Source organism: Numenius arquata, chromosome 6 (genome assembly GCF_964106895.1).
Source record: "Numenius arquata chromosome 6, bNumArq3.hap1.1, whole genome shotgun sequence".
In the NCBI taxonomy this organism is placed as follows: domain Eukaryota; kingdom Metazoa; phylum Chordata; class Aves; order Charadriiformes; family Scolopacidae; genus Numenius; species Numenius arquata.
In genome coordinates this window covers 23,020,444-23,040,567 of record NC_133581.1, presented here as the reverse complement: position 1 = coordinate 23,040,567, position 20,124 = coordinate 23,020,444, and the positions used below count along the sequence as shown (strand labels likewise).

The 20,124-nt window shown below is 40.3% G+C and overlaps 1 protein-coding gene across 1 annotated transcript in view; it reads left to right on the top strand.

The window, feature by feature from the left end:
* The first annotated feature begins 2,208 nt into the window (after positions 1-2,208).
* The window catches only part of DKK3 (dickkopf WNT signaling pathway inhibitor 3), a 31,639-nt gene continuing 13,723 nt past the window's right edge, over positions 2,209-20,124 (top strand). Inside the window, exons 1-3 of the mRNA XM_074149326.1 lie at positions 2,209-2,423; positions 4,431-4,568; positions 5,075-5,158. Coding sequence (XP_074005427.1) covers positions 2,241-2,423; positions 4,431-4,568; positions 5,075-5,158 — 405 coding nt within the window. The 5' untranslated portion in view covers positions 2,209-2,240. The remainder of the gene's footprint in view (positions 2,424-4,430; positions 4,569-5,074; positions 5,159-20,124) is intronic.

Below are 20,124 nucleotides of genomic sequence, written 5' to 3'. Positions count from 1 at the left end.
CTGCTTTTCAGTAAGGCTAATGAGCTCAGGTACAACACAGGGTCACTGTGAACTAGACCTGGGTCATGTCTTGACGTCTCAACACACGAGCAAGGCAGACCACCCCTGTGCCCACAGCTGTCCTTGCAGACAGTTATGGGTGCAGAGGACTTCAGCAGCCCCAGGGCAAGGTGCAAATCTAAACAGGTGCTCTAAGGTGCTGCAGGTTGAGCTTAGAAGACATCATTAGGCTCACCTGGCTATAATCATAGTCAGTCTAAAGCCTTGTGTGCACAAGGAAATTATTACAAAATAAACCAAGGTGACAGCAGAAAACCAGAAGAGCTATTTTGCACTGACTTCAGGTGCAGATCTTCCATTCTGGGAAGTGCACCCTCACCCTCTCACCACTCAGCTCAATCCCCGTCCAAAGAAAGCTCATTCAAAGGAGCTAGGAAAACAAGTCTGTGAAAACAGAGTAACTGTGATTGCATTGTAAGCTTATTAGACAGCACTTGTCCATACTGAAAGACGAAGGTAGTCTTAAATCACTGCAACGATACTGAATAAAACATATGCTGCAGCATCTTGTTAATTGGTAAAACAATGCATGACTTTATATCCTGTTAGCCCTGTCAATGTGAGGGTTGTTTCTTTTTAAAACAACATTCATCAAAGGCAGCATGGGAGGGTCTTGCTTGCAAGCCAGGGTTTGGGACTGTGGCCCTCGCCTCATGGCAAGAGAGGGAGACTTTAGATTTTTAGACCCACCTCTTCTAAAGTATTTAGGCAATTAACACTTACATATGTTTAGATTGTTTGGAAAATTGGTTTGAGGCCCAAATTTACAAAGATATTACAAAGAAGTATCTAGCTTCTATTCCATTTCCTTGGGAGTCTGATGACTAAATACTTTTGGGAGTTTAGGTCTCAGGTATTTTTTTTAAGAAATGTTTCCATTGTATCCGATCTAACCTTCAGTTATTCCTCAAAGCTAAGAAAACTAAACTTCTAAATGTTACTTAAGTGCCACCTGTACATTGTCAATATTATTAAGCTGACTTGAGGCAGTGGATGAACTGGAAACCTAACCATAAAGACAGGTGTGGAAAAGAGAAGTATGTTGTCTAAACATTTCTCTGCCAGTACAGGATTATTTCATATACCATACTTCCTGCAACATGATGGAACATTGTTAAACTGTTAATTAATTCCAGATAATTCCTAACATTCTTTATGACTTAAATTGTGTAGTCCAAGAGGTTTGCATTTAAAAAAATCAAATTATTGTACCACTAAACTAAGATTTATGGTGTTTCTGGAATGAAACCTTCTGTGGTATTGAACAGAAGTATGATGTGCTGTGGCTAGGAGACTGAGGGACACAGGGCCTTCCCATCTCCACTGCTCTTTGCTGCATTTCCGCTAGCATTCAGAACTGACTGAAGCTGCCTTAGGCTGCCAATAACACTGGATTTTATATTGGTGATTACTGTAAAAAAGCTCTTGCAGGAAATTTTCAGGACTTAAGTAGTTTCTGCAAAAATTCTTTACTCACTATTACCTCTCAGCCAGGATCCAAAATAAAATTAGATGCATAGGCTGGTTCCTTCTTCGCACAATGTTGCCCTGGAGCAGCGAGCTGACTGCAGCAAAAACAGCCCATGAAATTCCTGGGGTGCAGCACGAAGAGGAAAAATAATATGGAAGCTGGGGACGATGCACACAGATACAAAATGATAATTATGATGTGGTCTGAATTTTTTTAGAAAAAAGTTTGAAAGAAAACAATCAGGGAGCATGGAATGCTGGCTAGCCAGATGCAGGACACGTCTCCTCTCAGAGACCTCGGACCTGAAAACATCTTTTGAAGGCTGAAGACTGGAAAGCAAAATACATAATGGAGATGTCAGGGACCTCCCACCATCCTCTTCCCATTAAACCTGTTCAAAAAAATTAACGGAAGGGTCCGAACGGGAAACTCCTACTGCTCCTTCCCCTCAGCATCTCTCTCTCCACTGTCCTTCCCGCCCCGAGGCGAGCCTTTATTGTCCTGCCTTGCCTTTCTCAAGCCGGGGGCTGCGGGGGCCGGGCCGGCGCTGTGGGGCCGGCGGGGGGCTGCGGGGGCCGGGCCAGCCCAAGTGGGCCGGCGGGAGGCTGCGGGGGCCGGGCCGGCGCTGCGGAGCCGCCCGCTGCCGCCCCACCTCCGCGCCTCCCGCCCGCACCCGTTGAGGGGCAGCGGCGGGAGCGGCAGCAGCAGGATGCAGCGGGGAGCGGGACGGCGGCGGCGATGGCTGCTGCTGGCGGCCCTGCTGGGGTTTCTGTGGGGCGCCGCGGCGGGGGGCGGCGGCCGGCGGCGGGCGGCCAGCCTGGGCGAGATGCTGCGGGAGGTGGAGGCGCTCATGGAGGACACACAGCACAAGCTGCGCAACGCGGTGCAGGAGGTGAGGGGGCGGCGGGAGGGGGGGGACCCGGCGGGGCGGGAGGCCCCTTCTCCCCTCACAGTCCCTGGGCCGCACCTGCGGGCAGCGCCGTCCTCCATTCCTGTCAGCCGCCGCCTCTCCGTGTCCCCTCGGAGGGGCCGAGCCGATGTGTGGAACGAAGAAATCCGGCGGCTGGCCCTGCCCGCGTCCCCCCGGGTGAGGAGCCGCTGCCCCGGGCAGGGGAGAGCGGGAAATCTCTTCAGCTCGACGTCCGCCGCGCGCCGCTGCCGCCCTCCTCAGGCGAGGAGGCGGGGCGGGGCGCTGCGGGGGGTCCCGGCGCTGGTCTCTCCTCTGCCTCGGGCGCTATTTCTGCTCGCCGTCGGGCTTTCCCGTCCCGCTTCACCCATCGCCCCGGGCCACCTCGGCGCCCTGCGCGTCCCCGCGGCTCGGGGTTTGCCGTCTGTCTGTGTGTGTCTGTCTCTCTGTGTGGCAGCGCCGGCGGAAGCCTTGGGAAGCCACCCTCTTGCAGCAGTACAGGCAGGTAGTGAGGTAAAAATGAAGGCAAATGGTCCGTGGAATCCTCAAGTGAGAAAATAACAGTGCGTGTCAAGGGGAGGAGTGAAGGGAAGACTTATTTTATTGTCTTAGTACTGCAGGATCTAAGACACAAGAGGTTACCCCGAACCAGAATTCACAGGTGTAAGACAGTCCTGAAAACTGTGTGGAGAAGCAGCTCACTTTTGATGCAATTCCATGTCTTGATCCCAGATTCCTTGCCCAGAATCGCACAGTACCTGTTTCAAAGCCGGGAACTGAGTCCAGACCCTGAGTCCTTGTCTCGTGTCGCTGTCAAGGGCCTTATTCCTCCATTCCTCTTACTTCTGCGCTTTTTCACCCTTCATTTTAAGAATCTTCCTTCCAAGTTCTCTTTTCCTCTCATTCAAAAACACAGAGTCCAATAAAACCTTTTACTGACAACCCACAGGGGAAACAGGCCTTTGTTTACTTTAATTAGATAGTTTTTGAACTTTTACTGTGATCTGGACAGTTGCTGAAATCTACCTCCTTCATCCACTTCATTTAGACTGCAAACCCACTGAGACAAGCCATTTTTTGGAAATATTCTTTACAATGCTGAAAATCTGCTTAGTTATAAATAAGGATGCTATCAAAATTTCTGCCTGTTTTACTCTTCCTGTAGTCATTTCTGGATTGAGGAATGGTCTGTATTCAGCACAAAATGTAGATTGTCTGGGCTGTGTCTTAGCTAAGATACACTTAGCTTTACACTAAGAAGGTTTGCAGCTGTCGTTTAAAATAAAAAGATGCACAGGAAACAAATTTTTTCTTGGGGAAAAAAATCTGTTGTTCAGCCTGGGTGAACTTGTGGCCTCCTAGCTCTGTTAACAGCAGTTGCGAATAACAAAGTGACACAACTTATTCAGAGTCTGTGGTGTTTACAAGACTCATGCCCTTTTGCTGAGCATACTCTGCTGATTCAGAGAACGCTCCTTCTTCATGTTGAGTCTTCATCTGGCAAAGAACTGAAACAGAGAATGAAATTCTGGGGATGTTGCACCCTAGATCTATAGGACTGCTTCTGTTAACGTCAAGGAGCTTTGGCTACATCTCCGTCCTGCCAGAATATTTTCTCTTTGTCAGATGGGGAAGCCTGTCTTAAGAGTGTAGTGGTTTTCTGGGGAAAATAGAAAGCTGGGCTCTTGACCCGCATCAGCATGTGCAGATACCAAATTGTCACTCGTCTTCACACTTTCCTCTCAGGGACTGACTTTGGCTTAAACAGTCCAGAGCTCAAGGGTTTAGCTCGCCACTGCTTTTCCAGTCCATTAAAAGTTCTGCAGCGGTCACTGTCTGAAACAGCTGAGTGAGTGTTCCCATACAGGGGGATCTCTATTGACAGCAGCACATGATTAAACCGGGTGTTACTGAGGGCTCCACAAGAAGTGTTACTTGTTCTCTTTTGTGTAATTTTTGCTATTTTTCAGTTGGTTTATTTAAATTTGGCAGATGGAAGCTGAAGAGGAAGGGGCAAAAAAACTGTCAGAAGTAAACTTTGAAAATTTACCTCCCAACTACCATAATGAGTCCAACACGGAAACCAGAATTGGTAATAAAACTGTTCAGACTCATCAAGAAATTGACAAGGTATGAGCAAACATGTATGGCAAGCTGCTGGTTCTTACACAACCTTTTCTTCAAAAATAAAAAACATTTTGCACATTTTGGGGAGAAATAAGATAATTTGGAGCATAAACTTTCGTGATAATTACTCTGTGGTTTTATTGTATCTTATTTGCTTGTCTAATCACTGTGTAAGGGCACATGTCAGAAAAGGTTAATGTGAAATAATAATTTATTTTGAAAAAAGTGCTTGCTAAAAATAGAACACAGGTACAGCTATTGCATGCGTCATAAAGGAACAACCATCTCCTGTTCAGTTAGCTTCATTACAGTGACATTTTAAACAGATAAGGAGGTAGCCTTGTCATCTACTTTCCCCCCTCAGATTAAGATTTTATACGAATGGCAGCAAAATGGGGAAAAAAAAAGAGGAGGTACATGTAGGTTAATTATTGCAGAATGTAGGACTGAGACTAACAAAGGACTAATAAAAAAATGGAGATTGATATTTTGTTCTTTTGTTGTATCAGGTTACAGATAACAAAACTGGATCAACAGTTTTTTCTGAGACAATTATTACTTCTATAAAAGATGGAGAGAACAAAAGAAATCATGTAAGTGAAGACATTTTTTCCTTTTGAATATTAAACAAATATTTTGGGCTCATGACTCAGAAGAAGGTGATATAGTTCACCTAGTGAAATATCTGAATGCTTTAAAACATACAAAGCCATTAGGGGTAAGCAGTCAAAAATGTTGTTTGTTTTTTAATTAAGATGCTTCTATTAATATATAATATATAATATATTAATATTATTAATACAATAAATATGATTCATTATATCTATTGTAATACCGTATTTCAAGTTATATTATATTTTATTATGAATTAAAAGCAGAATTTCAGTGTTGTGATCAACTGAGGTGCTTGATCTGAATACTCAATTTGTCTGTCAAATGTAAATATTGTACTGAAATAGCAAAGATAGTTACACAGCCTTTTCCAGTGAGTGTGAATAAACCCTTGGTATAACAGTGCTTAATGTATGTCCTCTCTGTGCTTTTGGATTTCATAAAAATATTGCTTTATAGACTTCTAACAGACTTCTAACACTAGAAAATAAACCTCAAATTGTCTATCTTGAGGATTCTGTGGAACAATATATGGCTCTGCTTTTCAGCCTAACCCAGTGATGGACAACTGGTTGTGAAATGTCCCTTTGGGGAGGGGGAGAGGGGCAGGACAATAAATCCACCTCCTCTCAGAAAATACGGTTGTATAGGGATTCCCAAAAGTGTTTAAAAGTTCAAGAATATTCTTTACCTGAGTCTTGCAAACACAGGTACCTTTGCTAAACATCAGTAGTCCCATGAGAAATTGAGCATGTACCACTACTTAGAACAACTGTTAGGTTTTCTTCGGTTACAGTCTTACCAAAATGGACTTTTTGATGCTTTTAGTAAGACAGGACTTGCCAGCGTTTCCTCTGCTGACTAATAGTTTGTGGTTTAATTTAGTTTAACATGCCCTGACTTTTTTTAGAGTAACTTTCTTCCAGTTCTCTCACAGAAGAAGCTCTTTAACTATTTTATAAAACTTTAAAAAAAGAAAAAAATCATGGCGGTCACTCCTATTTCTAATGGACATAAAACATGAAATTAGCACATCTTTTTTGCTATCAAACTAAGTAAGTTTTCTCTCTTTCAGCTCATATTTTTATAGTGCTATTAAAGTTTGAGAATGGCAACTAGCAAAATGAAGTTGCTTGTGTATGCTATACACACCTTTTTTCTTTACTGTTTTGCAAAGCAGATAGATTAAGTAGTAAGTCAAGGTATAAAATAAATTGCAACTGTTCTAACCTACAGATTGGTTTTATACAAAGTGTTAACATATTCTACAATGCTTTTTGATAACGTGATGTGTGTAATGAAGGCAATCCAAATGTTTTTTTCAAGCAAGTATGATCATGATCTTCAAACCCAGTGTACGAAGGCAAACCTTTCAACCTTCTTAGTACTGGGACAAAACACTGGTGTTTTTTCATAATGTATTTGGCTTGCTTGTGGTGTCTAATCATTCTTCACAGCTGTTAAAAATATTTCTAGGTTAGCCTTCTCCAGTGATCATACAAAGTTCCTTGTAAGCTTCATATATCAAGTGACATTATCTGCATTTTCCTTATGGGAAGGTTGCCTCACTTACGAAGAAAATGCTGCATCCAGAACCAATACCATTATTAGTCTTCCAGCTGAAGAATTTGAGGGCTGAATACAAATTTTTGTCAGACTTCATGGTGGCAGTGTTTATTCAGTTATGAAGTAAGCATAATCAGAACTGATCACATTAACTCCTAATCATTTAAGTCCTGGGGCGCTTTCTTCATCAACATCCTTACTGTGGCAGCTGCTGAAACAAAACTACATTTGTTAATCTTTATTTCCCCTCTCACACTCATTTTGAACTTTCAGCATGCCCATGGTACAAACACCTTATTTAGAGTTTGCCAAGTTAGAGAAAAAGCTAAATGGGAAAAGCAACCAACAGATGTATTTGGTTGTTATTTAAAGAGGGCGGGGAAAAACACGCGTATATTAATTTGACTAAGAGATGCCTAGCAGAAGTAAATCTGAAAATACTTGAAAACTTTAAATGTTAAGGAGGAACATGAATTTCTTAGGGTACTACAAAGGTGAAGAATTATTGTAGAAGTAATGGCATGAGATTGAGAATTGGAAAATTTAAGTTGCAGCAAGAAAAACATACTGCCAAGAGGAAATGTACTAAGTGGAAGAAAAATTTGGTCCCAATTGAAAAGCAGTATTGCTTAGATCTGTAAACTTAAAACAAAAGTATTTGGAAAATGAGTTGCAGAAAAGCGTTGCGCTGACCCCTTAGGTCATTTTTATATACATAAAGTTTCACAGTTGAAATATCATGTGACATTGTGGAACTCCCAGTCACTTTCCAGGCTGCAGGCTTCCCAGACCACTGGATGATGGAAGAGTAATTCTGCTGCTTGTTTTAAATGTTAGCAACAAAGTAATATGTGTATTACTTTGTCTTGTATTTTCCAGGCAGTTAAAAATGAAAACCTTTTGAAATCTTTTTGGAGATTATCTCAGTGAGCCGCTAAATACAGCTAGTATATGCTGTTCTGTAATACACATCCTTAATACCCATTAGTGATTCATCCTGCTGTGTAGTATAGTGCAACAAGAGGTTTGTACAATTGTAGCTATAAGTACTGACAGTTATTTGAAAAGGGCGATACTGACATTTTGTTCTGGGGATGGAGAATTTGATAGCAGAGGCTGTACGGAGCCAGCCGTTGGGAACAGGACCTCTGTTCTGGTGGCTACTCCTGTAGCCTCCAGGTTCGTGCCTCTTTAGAAGAGCATTTTTGGTTTTATTTTCAGTTTGCCAAGTAAAAGAAATAGGCGGTAGCTATCACACAAGCTCAACTTCTATGCTTGTAGAGAAACTGAATACTGAGAGCTAAACCTGTTTCATAGGTTTGGTTTGTAGGTTTATCTTATAAAAGTTAAAGATTCCCACAGCTCCTGCTCTTCAGGTACAAAATTGGGTAGTAAATACAAGAATTCATCAAACATCTCAGCAAACTACCTGCTCTGAAATGTGAACTATGTAACTGGAACCCTACAACCGTCAGTTTGTATTTATTCTCTGAGCTGAGTTCAAAGCCACTGAAACCACTGAAAGTTTTTCCAGTGAAGTTTTTGGGCTTTGAGACAGGATGCAAAAGCCTCAGAGGTGGGCAAAGATGTGTCTTGCGATGGGTCTGTGTTATAATAGTAAATCCACATACTGGCTGGAATGAAATTTGGCAATGGAGAAGCAGCTTCATAGAAAATATGTCGTGTCTGCTTTTAAATCCCGGTGCCTGTGCCACCCCTATGTCCTCCTGCAAAAAGGTATAAATACACACACATATATAGTGCATATAAATGCACATAAGTATATACACCTATATATAGTGCTGATATACCATTTCAGAAACATAAGGCATAATCTTCCCCACACGCACGCTTTTCCCTCTCAGAAAATATTTCTTCTTGGCCTTGCATCACAGAAGTATTCTCTTTAGACTCACTTGACAGTATTTTGGTGGCCAGAAGACTATTGGTATTTTAAGTCTCCAGAAGAGGAACTGGGCTGCTTGCCATTTCTGGCAATGCAATCCAGTTCTTCAGAGGTGCTGCATTATTTGGAGGCGCCATTTACATTCCCAGACTAACATTCACTTTCTCAGATGTCAGTGAGGACTGACAGTCACCAGCGTAGATGTCAGGCTTTGATCCAACAGTCTTGTATCTTTAAAGAGGCCAAATACAGGCAAGAGGTAGCTGGATGTGCATGTTTTTATGTCTGTGCAGGGTTTTACGTCCACTTGCTCCTGGGTTTAAGGCCTAAATATTCTATAATTTCCTTCTCTGGGGAACATTAGTTAGCTTGAAAATTAATAGAGTAATTTCAGTAGTAAGCTTAAGTATAGAACACAGATGTGGTAACAGCACTCTTTATTACCATATGAAAATCAATATGTTTTCTGCCTTGTTGACTAGTCCTATTTCAGTTGTGATACTTAGCCTAATGAATGAAAAGTGTGAAAAGTAAAAGGAAATAAAATTGGTAAGGTTTGGTACTGGTAAGGTTTGCTGCACAAAGATTAGATGCATTTCTTCTCAGTTGCATTCAGAGTAGCATTTTATGTAAGTGCTCTCTTCTAGTTCAAAGCTGGCTTACTTAAGATTGTTTTTTATTGTCTGTATTAATTTGATAAATAAAAATAGCAACAGCTTCTCTTTAGCAAGGTTTTGGAGTTTTTTTCCAAACTTCAATAGAAGTACATCTGGTTGCTTTCAATTCTCTTTCAAAAAAGAGATTTTTAAAGATGCTAGAAGGGTGTACCAGGGAACTGGAAGAGGATCATGCATTTCTCATTTGGCTTTGACACTATAAAAAAATTTTCTTTCTTTTGTTTGTCCTTGATGGTAGAGACTCTTGAGGGCATGACTGCGCCTTCTCGTTAGTTACACAGTACAGGTCAAAGTTTCTTTGTGGGGGAGTAAGGAGAGGTGCCTTCAGTGTGATTCTGTGCAAGGTGCTTGCTCTTTCTCTGCGAAGGTGGGTGTGTGTGCCTGTATGCACACATCTGTTTGGCTCCCACCTTCTGTAAATACAGCAGCTGGTTAGGAAGTAATTTCAAACACTCTCAGGTCTTTAGGAGAGAGGGCCCATGATAGCAGGCCTTTATTTCCATGGTTAGGGTCTGCTGTTTGCATCCCTGCAACTCTGGGCAGGGAGAACTGTATCACTGTGGAACTGCTTTTACAAGCTGATTTGGCAGGTTCTGGAAGTGGCTGTCAGTCAGGTCACTGGTTTATTTGTAGAGATAGAATGGATAACATCCCCATTATAATGGCTTTATTTAAAGCATCTTTCAGCCTTTATCTTTAGTCTCATAGTAAAAAGAAAGAAAATAGTAAAAGAACTAAACATTAGTCTCTAGGGTTCTATTTCCCCCTTTTCTAGAGAAAAATCTGTCTTAAATGGCTAAGCTGTAGCACTTCATAACCAAGCTTCCACTTCTCTGCAGAGATCCAGAACTGCTAAAGTAACTGCTTGATTCCTATTTGAGCAACTTTTATATGATTTCACTAAGAATGTTCTAGGCCACATACACTGGAGTCGCTTTCTTTGCTCTTTCATACTGCTCCAGGGAGGGAGTTCCTGCCAGTGCTGAAGAGAAAAGGAGCTTTAAAAATTGAGAGGGAAGCATTAACGGAATGGAAATCGCAATTTTTCCATCAGCAACACTGCAGGAGAGCAGCTGATGGCAGAAATTCAAACATACAGCACCTTGGTGTTGACTTCTTCTCCCTTTGGCATGCTAGTGTCTCAGGGAAGACACTTGTTTTGGGCACCCCAGTCCTACATTTGGTTCTAATTTTTTTGTTTCATTTTTCACAGAATTTTTAGTCCCTGGTGACTTGCACTCAACAACCTTAAACTATCAATAGACATGCTAAGTGCATTCCTGGGTTGAAATCCTGGTCTCTGTCTAGCCAAAAATCCCATAATATCTAAATCTGGTACGTTTTGTATACTACATAATTTAATTCATTAGCACTCCTAGTTTGCTTTTCTGTGAACTGTCCAGCCTGCTCTGTTGACGTAACTTATTACATGAATCATGTCTTGACTAGTACAGTTCTTTTCAAAACACCCCACCCTTTAGGTAGTTCTTAGTGCAGGAGTAGATAAGGCAAACTGTACTTCCTAGCTAATGCTCCAGGAGAGACGTAAGAGATTGGAGCAAACTGTGTCACTGTTTCTCAAGTTTATATACCACACAGGAACTTGAATAGATTATTACAGTCACAGTATAGGCAAAAGCTTTTGGAAAAAAAGATATGCATGAATAGCTTACAATGGCAGTCAGGTAAAAAAGTGAACCATAGTTTCACTAGCCCTTTGTAAGCTGAATACCTGCATGCTATTGCACTCTCTTTTGCAAATTCAATTAATACTTGTTAAGTAGCACATCTCAAGTGTTTGCAAGTCATAGCTTACGTTTTAGAACAAAACACGTCTTGTAGGCTAGGTCCCCAATCCACCTAAATTCCTGCAGGAAAACTAATAGGCTTTTTTTTTTTTTTTTTAATCTTTTCATGCATGAAAAACTATTGCTTTTCACTAGCAAATCTACCCTCAGTTCTTTCAGTCTCTTGCACAACCTCCCCGAGGCAGTGTGGTGTGTGTTTGGCCCTTTGCATGTTTTCAGTTTGCTAACCTGTCTGATGGTAGCAATCTGCTCATAGCCTACACTTACTCCACTGGAAAAGATACGGGGTAGCCATACGAAATGAAGCTAGGCCTTGAGCTTTTTGAGCCCTGCTAGCAAAAGAATATTCTGATAGTGATCCTGAGAAGCCTGAATACCTGTGTCTTCTTTTGAAAGAAGCAAATCATCCCCTGGCTTGTTTTAGAGAGCCAGGGCTCTTCATTCTGACTGGGTTCAGACATTATGAACATTTTACTGAAACCCCGTTTTTTTTTCCCTTTTCAGTTTCAGTCTTGGCAGTGTAGAATATGAAGCTGAAGGGAAAGTACAAATAGCTTGTGAGGACAAGTAGCTTGTGTTTGTTAGAATAGAAAATGATGTGGATAAGGGTGTGAAGGGAAAGAGGATGTAGCCAAAGATGAGAAAAACTTTGCAATTAATATTTTGAATTGCTCTTATTAATCTGGAATACTTCTAGGTTATGAGTTGTAGAGAAAGAGACATCCCTTTCTTGTATGAAAGGTGTGATGGAGTGTTCGCATACCCCTGAGTATTCATATCTAACTCCATCAGCAGCAAATGCTTCTTAGTGATGCAAAAGCTGTTAAGAGATTTAATTTAGCTCATGGATGATAGAATGGCCTTATTGTCAGTCACAGTGTGCCTCTTAAGACCAAAGCTTTTACTGGTCATCTGATGTTCACTGGACTATAGCCAAAAAAATCTGAAAGTTAGGCTCAATGAATGGAAAGACCTGACATAAGAAGTTTAAAGAACATGTATTGCCTCTGATCCTACGTGAATAAAGTTCTCCAAGAAAGAAAGTGGGAAATGTTTGTAATTGACAGCTGAGGTGTGTGTCATACGGCTTAGCGTCCACATCTTTATTTACTGAACTTAGTCCATTCTGAGTTGGCTTGTTTTCTCAGAGAGAATGCTATGTAGAAAGTTACAGATCCAGAACGGATAGTGCATACGAACATAAGATGGATTTGTAATACTATAGTGCTGCGCTGGCCATGATGTGGAGAAAAGTGAGACTGCAGTTTCCATGGACTCAGATACCATGCTTGGTGACTTTGAACAAAGAAGGAGGTGTAAACAGCTGCTAGACCTTATCAGAGCGAAGAGAGGGAAGGTGCCTTTTGCTGAGAGGGGAGGCAAACCAGGCAGGTGTTTGGGCTGAAAACACAACAACCAAAGGTCAGAGAACACAGATCATTATTACATTTTTCTGTCTTAAATGGTGGCTTGGATTTACAGGCAAAGAACTGACACAACAGTGAAGGGGTTACTCCTAATTAAAGGTATGAAATCCTGCCCTGGTTTCTATCAGTGGGAGTCTGAAGTAATTTAGATAACTTTAGTAAATTTACTTTGCTACTAATGAAAAAAAAATTAAAAGAGTGACTAGAATTTCTTTCATAATTCCTATTGGTCTAGCTTAGTCAAAGGTTTTTTTTTTCTCTCAAGTTAGGCAAACAAAACTGTGTAGTACTAATTGATATTCCGAAAGTAACATTCTTCATGAGTAATTCAGGTCTATGCCAATGTTTAGAATGATTTTAAAATTTACCAGATCTTTATGTGCTATAAAGTATTTCTATTCCAGTTAAACTCCAAAGAAAAAGAATATTTTTATGCAAAATGAAATTGGCTGAAGAACTGCCTCACCATTTTTGTCTATCTAGACTGTTACTCTTTGAGTAACTAAGTATTGGAGGGAGAAAGATTTTCTTGGAATAAATTTCTCCTCACCAAAAATAAGCTATTACTGTAACGCAGTCACTGTGCCTAGAATTGATTCAATGTTCTAGGTGATTGTGTTAGTAAAATCACAACCATAAACAAGTAAGTTTATCTCTGGAAGGCTACAAAACAGACTTTGTCTCAGAGAGTCAGTGCCCACCCACTGCTTCATCAATGTCCATCTGAGAGCCAAGCACCACTTCTAAAGCTTACAGCATTTTTGTTAGTTGTGGAAATAAATTCTGAAGCTTTTCATCTGTGGGGAGGTATGTGCCATGTTCAGTTACCTGCTTCTTCCTTGTTTGCATATTAGTTGATTCAACTCTTCTGCAAACAAGGTGTGGTGAGGGAGTAATGTAAATCAAAGAGCAGCTGTTTACCTTTTCCCTGGTTTTAGTTCAGTCTTCTCACACATAACATGCTGAATTTAGGGAACCAAGGCTGTCCAAATGTCTTTTACAGATCATGTCCAAGTTGGAGGGAGATATAAGAACAAACCATGAATGCTTTAACTTTCTGCCTCTGCTAGATCTACCTATTTATCCTAAGAGAAATTAAATGGTTTTTTATCTTCTATGTAAGGTAAATGTTTTTTATCTTCTCACACTCAGGAGAGTGAATCTTGTATATGGGCTGGTGATAATTCTGTGATCTACTGATGTCTGTTAAGTGGATCTTAGTATGGACTGTCTTTAGACAGCAGCGTGTGTTTCCTGTGGTCATACCCCTGTAGCAAAATTAATCACATGACGGGAAAAGCTTTAAGGCAAAAGAGACATTCTTTCCACTGGTTTTGGTTACATGGTTTAATCCATTGGCTCCAGCAGCTATTTATTCGACGGTTTAGCTGAAACGGTGTTATTTAATGAAGCAGAAAGCTTTAGCTACAGTACTGGATGCCAAGCATAAATGTTTTATCTTTTTATTTTTTATTTACATCTTTAACAATCTTAGAATGATAGAGGTACAAAGGATACAGATGAATGAAGAAAATCTGCAGCTGGTTTACATTTGTAGTGTTGTATGTAAGGTGGCAGAATGGTACCAATTCACCATGACTGGGAGATTGGCCCAGTAACACGTAGTTCCATATATGATGAGCCTAAGTCTTCTCTAACTTTTTTCCTGGAGGTGTAGATTCATTAAAATCAGTAGAATGTCACTGGTTTTACACCAGTGAGTAGGCAGAGATCTGTGACTGCTTGGCCTTCTGTGCAGTTGTTTATGGTCAGAAAGACATGTGAGATGCTACTAATCCAGTTCATTGTTGTTTTGTATTACTATTTACCAAGGTAAACCATGGAAACTGAAGGAAAGTGGTGAATTGAACTCTGTTTCTGTTTAGTTCTGTTTCATCAAATATTTGGCAAATATGAGAAAAAAAGCACTGCAGAATGGTGGCTTCAAAAGTATTCCCTTGAGAAATGCATTTCTATGTCAACTGAGTAAGTCTCACATTGTCCTTCCACCCATCTGATTCAAAACCAGCATTTTGCCATCTTTTGTGGTGTGTCTGCCTGACATTTTGAGGGACTGAGTCACTTTGATAGTGAACACTGAGGGAACGCCAGACCATCAGCTGTCAAATCAGGGTTGTTCACCAGTGCATCTTATAGAGAGAACCTCCCTCCAACTTATCTACCTGTCCCAGTTCTTACCTTAATAACAAGTCCACTTCTCCCTTCCAATTAGTAATATGTCATAATATAGCATAATTGGTAAAAACATATACAGGGTGGGGTGGGAGTTTCGGATTTGTTTACTTCTTTTTCTGTCTGGAAATGACTTAGAGCCTGTTCTGGGAATTTACATCACACGAAGAATCCCTCAAACTTGTTCCCTTAGAAAGTCCACTCATCCCGTGGAGTGGAAGAAGCATCTTACGCATGCAGAGAGGCTGATATCATGGTGTCAGACAAAGGAGAACCTTAGTGGTCTTTCTGTGTCCAAGATATTTCATATGTATCATCGAGAGAAAGTTTTGGTCCCCTAGTAGGTGTTTTGTCGTAAACGTCATACATGGTAAAAATCTGTAATACATTCACATTCTTATGTCCTTTTTGGTAGGACATAAAGAGAATGCTGGAGACCCTTTTTCATTTCTTCTTCATTGGAGTTTCTTAGGAAATGAAATTAATATTTATGAATAGTCATCATCTCAAGTTGTTGATATCCTCTAGACACATGATTTTAGACTGAGAATTTAATTAAGGAAAAAAAAAGGCTCTATTATAATCCCAAGAAATGCCCCAAAGAAGAGGCCTGGAAGAAGCCTCAAAAAGTCAACATCTACCACCCAGGTGCCTACTCCATCATTCGTCTCATGTTCTCAAAATCTTCAAGTGCTGGAGACGATTTACTCCAATGCTTTTCTGTGCTCACACTAACGTCTATGTTGCTGGAATTTAAACCCCTTCTTCTTCCATGTACTGCTCATGGAAAATAAATTATTCCCTTTCCTCTACAGTAACAGCAGTCTCCCACCCTGTCAACTCCGCTATAGATAAAATCTGTTGTAGATTAATTCTTACCCATGTATTTTTGTTCTAGTATTATTATCTTTGGCTGACACCTTAAACACAGTAAATAAGTCTGTTGAAACTGTAAGTTACCAAAAAAGAGTATCATATAAGAAAAAAGCACATAAGTTTCAGGGTTTGAAGTAGGTTCTGTGAGGGATAGGGCACAGGTTGGTGTCTTACTCTCAGTGTGCTACTCTTAATTTGATGATTAAGATTAGCAAGCAGCTATTAAGTACAGAAATCTTGTTTTCAACTGCTTTTCTTTTTGCACAGCTGTTTCACATCCTTGCTGTGTACAACTACTCTCGGTTGTTTTGCTTTTATAAATTTTCAAAATTTACATAGTTTGGTAGTGAATCATGGAAACTTTGTAATTGCCAACTGTAGAGAGAAGAGACGCCTGCTTTAAAATTCAGCCCCTGGGCACACCATTACATGAAAGCTTTATCTTTATATGATTGCTCACTACTTAAAAATAATTTAGAGCTTTGTAGCACAGTTTTACAGTGTTTCTGTAACTGTTACTATATCTCAATACATTTAGAATAAAACCCAAGATCTTTTAGACCACAAGGTAGATGCATTTCTCTATTAAGACAATTAATTGCAAAATAACTAGGAAAACTTTTTTTATAAACATGCATCAGTATTTTGACCTCATTTGATAATCTCATACTATGTGAAAAAGCTTTTCTTAACATGGAGCAATTAAACATGGGGCACATGGCTATTGGTTTTGGGTCTCAGGTTCTCCAACTTCAGAGTATTCCTTCTCTGTCTAATTATGGATATAGAAGATTATAGAGTCTCTGTGTATTTAAAAAAAAAAAAAAAAGGACGGAGTGTATAGTATGGCACCAGGTTTCCAGAAGGCCTAAGGGAAGATTTTATTGTCGGAATTTCTGCTATCCTGCTTCTTCTCCAGTACACCTGACAAACAGGAGAAAAGAAGAGAAATATATATATATATATATATATATATAAAATATATAACTAGTCCTGTCTGCTCTAGGGCAAATGTGTGGGATGAGATGAAACTTCTGCTATTGCAGAAAGGCACTTCCCTATAAATATATCTGTGTGTGTGTATATATATATAGTAGCCTATATATATATGGCTGTATACGTATATATATGTGTGTATATATATACAACTACACAGATCTTTGCTCCTATCTTGGTTGGGTAGCTCTTAGTTTCCAGACTAAATTACTTATCTGTCAGATTATAATTTGTGGGGTTTTTCTGCCAAATTTGAACAGTTATTCTAGTGTGCCTGCTCTGGTACCATTGCAAATTAGATTGAAATAAGTACTTTGCACTGTTTCCTACTCAGCATCATTTGCAGAGGCTGTGGTCTTGCCAGGACCAGATTATTACATTGCTTCCTGAGAAAAAAAGGGGGTGAAGGAAGAAAATAAAGTGATTGCTTCCAAAGAGTGACCTGCCATGTAATTATTACATGACATACAGAGATTTCGACAATGAGTGAACAGAACATGATCTGATAGAGCATCTAGGCATCATTTTTCTCATTATCCTGAGGCATTTGTCAGGAATCTTTTATTTTTTTTGCTTTTGTGTGTAGTTTCTTCTGTCATTGAAATCTCAGATCCTTGAACCTGTGGATAATACGACATTTTATTTCCTTTTTGACCTGGAACATTAACTGCATAAGAGTCTGATCAGTGACAGGATCGCTGTATTTGTGGTGAGAATAAACAGATAGAAAGGGGTGGACTTCTTACACCAGCTTTGGTGGCAGGCAGTTTATTGGGTGACTACAGCCTGCCTCAATTAATTCCCTAGGCTTTATGGCAGCATGTTAAGGCTAATGTAGCCCTTAGGTACCCTTAATGGTACCTAAAGCCAAGCTCAAGTGCCTCTGGGCCATCTTCAGTTATTTCATGTAGACATACTTGCATTCATTCATATTGCATCACATGGAGAGCCAGAAATGAAGTTTTTCCACTTAAAATGTTTCTGCTTTCTTGACAGGGGAAAAGGAAATGGGTGAGATATTAGCTCTACGGAGAAGTTCAAGACTTTTTGTGCTTTCTTATTTATTAGTTTTGAGCTCAGAAGTCACAGTCCTGTTGAACAGCCACGCAAATAGCTGTCTTTCCCACATAGCACTAGTATGTGACTAATACCATAGTTTGCAACTCACGTCTGCTCTTTTTAGTATGTCTTTTTTTAACAGTAGTCCTTATTTTTATGAGTGCTATATACTTGGCAGGACATTTGCTCTGCTGGAAAGTATTACAGAGGTTTTGAGGTATTTCAAGGCAAATTAATTCATATCTCATTAAAGACGAATGCATTATGTGCCCTGTCTAGACAACTAAGAGATTAGGAACTGGAACTGGAATGCTACTGCAATTCAAACTGTGGTAGTAGTTTCCAAAAAACAATATTCCATTCTATGCAACTCTGCCCTATTTCTAAAACATTTAGTACATGTAGGATATAAAACAGTTTTTATGGTTTTTTTTTCCATACTACTCAGCAGTTTTTGCCATCTGCTGCAGTAATGGAGACCGGCCCTATGTGAAATGACTTGTAGAAATTAAAACAAAACCTAGAAGGGGATATATAAACACAGAAGTAAACATTAACTCTTAAATTTGCTAATGCTAAGAAATGTCTGTTTCAGCCTGAACAAGTGGTTTTACTGGAGCACTTCAGCTATGGCTGAAATTACTGTGGTCTCACAGATAGAGTTGGGTGAGCTTAGGAACTGTTTGAGAAGGATCTGCAGCTACCATTTATGGAGGTTAACATTGAGTTTTAGTGGAGTTACGGGTTTTTGAAAACGGAATTTCTTTCTATCATCAGGAGCTTTTAAGAAACATGTAAAGGGGCATTTTGTTCAGAGAAGCTTTTGAAGCATAGTTGTCTCAGTAAACTACAAGAGCCCCCCCCCCCCCCCCCGCCCCCGTGCATTTCCAAGGTTGTTACTAAAAATCGTTTTCTAATTGTTGCACCAACAGTTTTTGTAGCACTGCTTGCTATGTTGTGTACCTGCTGGCAAAAATTCCTTACCACTCTGAAACCAGTGAATTTTGCCTCTATACGTTATGGCTTGTGAACTTGAAATCCATAGAGGGTTAGGAATGATCACTTTGGGACGTTAGTTTTGGCTTAGAACAGTACAAGACAGTGCCAAGGGGAAAAGAAAGAAAAAAAAGCCTGCCTCTCCTTCAGCTGTTAGGCAGTTTCAGAAGGTTCATAGTCACAAACTGCAACTGGATCAGAGTAAGGCAGCAAACTGGGCCATACAGCTTGCACAAGGAGGGGAAAAGTGGTTCTCTTACTTGAATCCCACTTACTGTTCACATGCCAGAGCAGTCGATATCCCTGGCAGACAACTGCTACCGAGTTTACCCACTACAGCTGCCCCTAACTCACAGGGGCATTTTCTGTTCCGTAGACCCTGCTCCCTGCACTCAGTGCTCAGTGTCTGGCTTTGATACATATATTAATCGCCATTGAAAAGTTGTATATAAAGTCAGCAGCAGCGCCTTCCTCTGCTTTCATGGGTTCTAAGCTAAAGTGTAAAGAGCCCAGGAGGAAAGGAAAGCTCATTACGGACAATCATTTGCCTGTCCCTGGCAAATGTTGGCTGAAGATATGAAAAGTGAAGAGAGAGTTTTGTTTAAAATTATCTTTGAAGAAGGACTTTTTGTGAATGTGGGAGGTAGGCTGAGTGTGAGTGGGCAGAGGGAATAGACAAATAAAATGTCAATTTTGAATTTAAAATCAATGATTCTGTTTTGAAAGTCAGATGGTATCAGAAGAGACTTGAGCATATTTTCTAGTCCCTGTTTAGGGTGTTAATTGGGAATGAAGGGGGAAAAGAGCAAAGCAAAATGAACATGATTGCAGCATATTCTGCAGCGAAACAAGAGTATTATATATACTACCATAGTGAGGTTCAGAAACCAGATGAACATTGCAAATGAAAGTGGGTTTCTATGTGAAAGCAGGTTAACTCTGGCCTCGTTATCCTTATCCTTAACACGCTTATCCTTAGTGTGTTATACGGGCAGAGGCTAATGTGGTCCACACCACGCTTGGCTACACTCCACCAGTCAAGTACAGTCTGCCAAAATAGCCCATAGCGCCTTCTAGGTCAAAGGCATGCTGTTGGCTGGAGCATGAAGATTGTCGTATCACATTGAAAGAAAACTTTTTTCTTCTGTGCCTTTCCCTGTCTATGTAAACATTTAGCCCAAAGGAAAGTACTCTTGTCAAAACCTGTTACCCCAGTTTTGACCTGTCCCTCCTGCACCGTCTCTCACTCAGGCATCTGCTTCAATTTTCTGGTAGTTGTAATCCTACTGTACTTCATTATCAGTAACATCACTCGCTTTTTTATTCTCAAGTGTGGAGACTAACCATTCTATGGGAAAATAAATGATGACTCAGCATAATCTGCCAAAGACCGGAAAACTGACGTTTCTTTCCACAGCAGTTGTTTTAGCAGTCTTATAATAT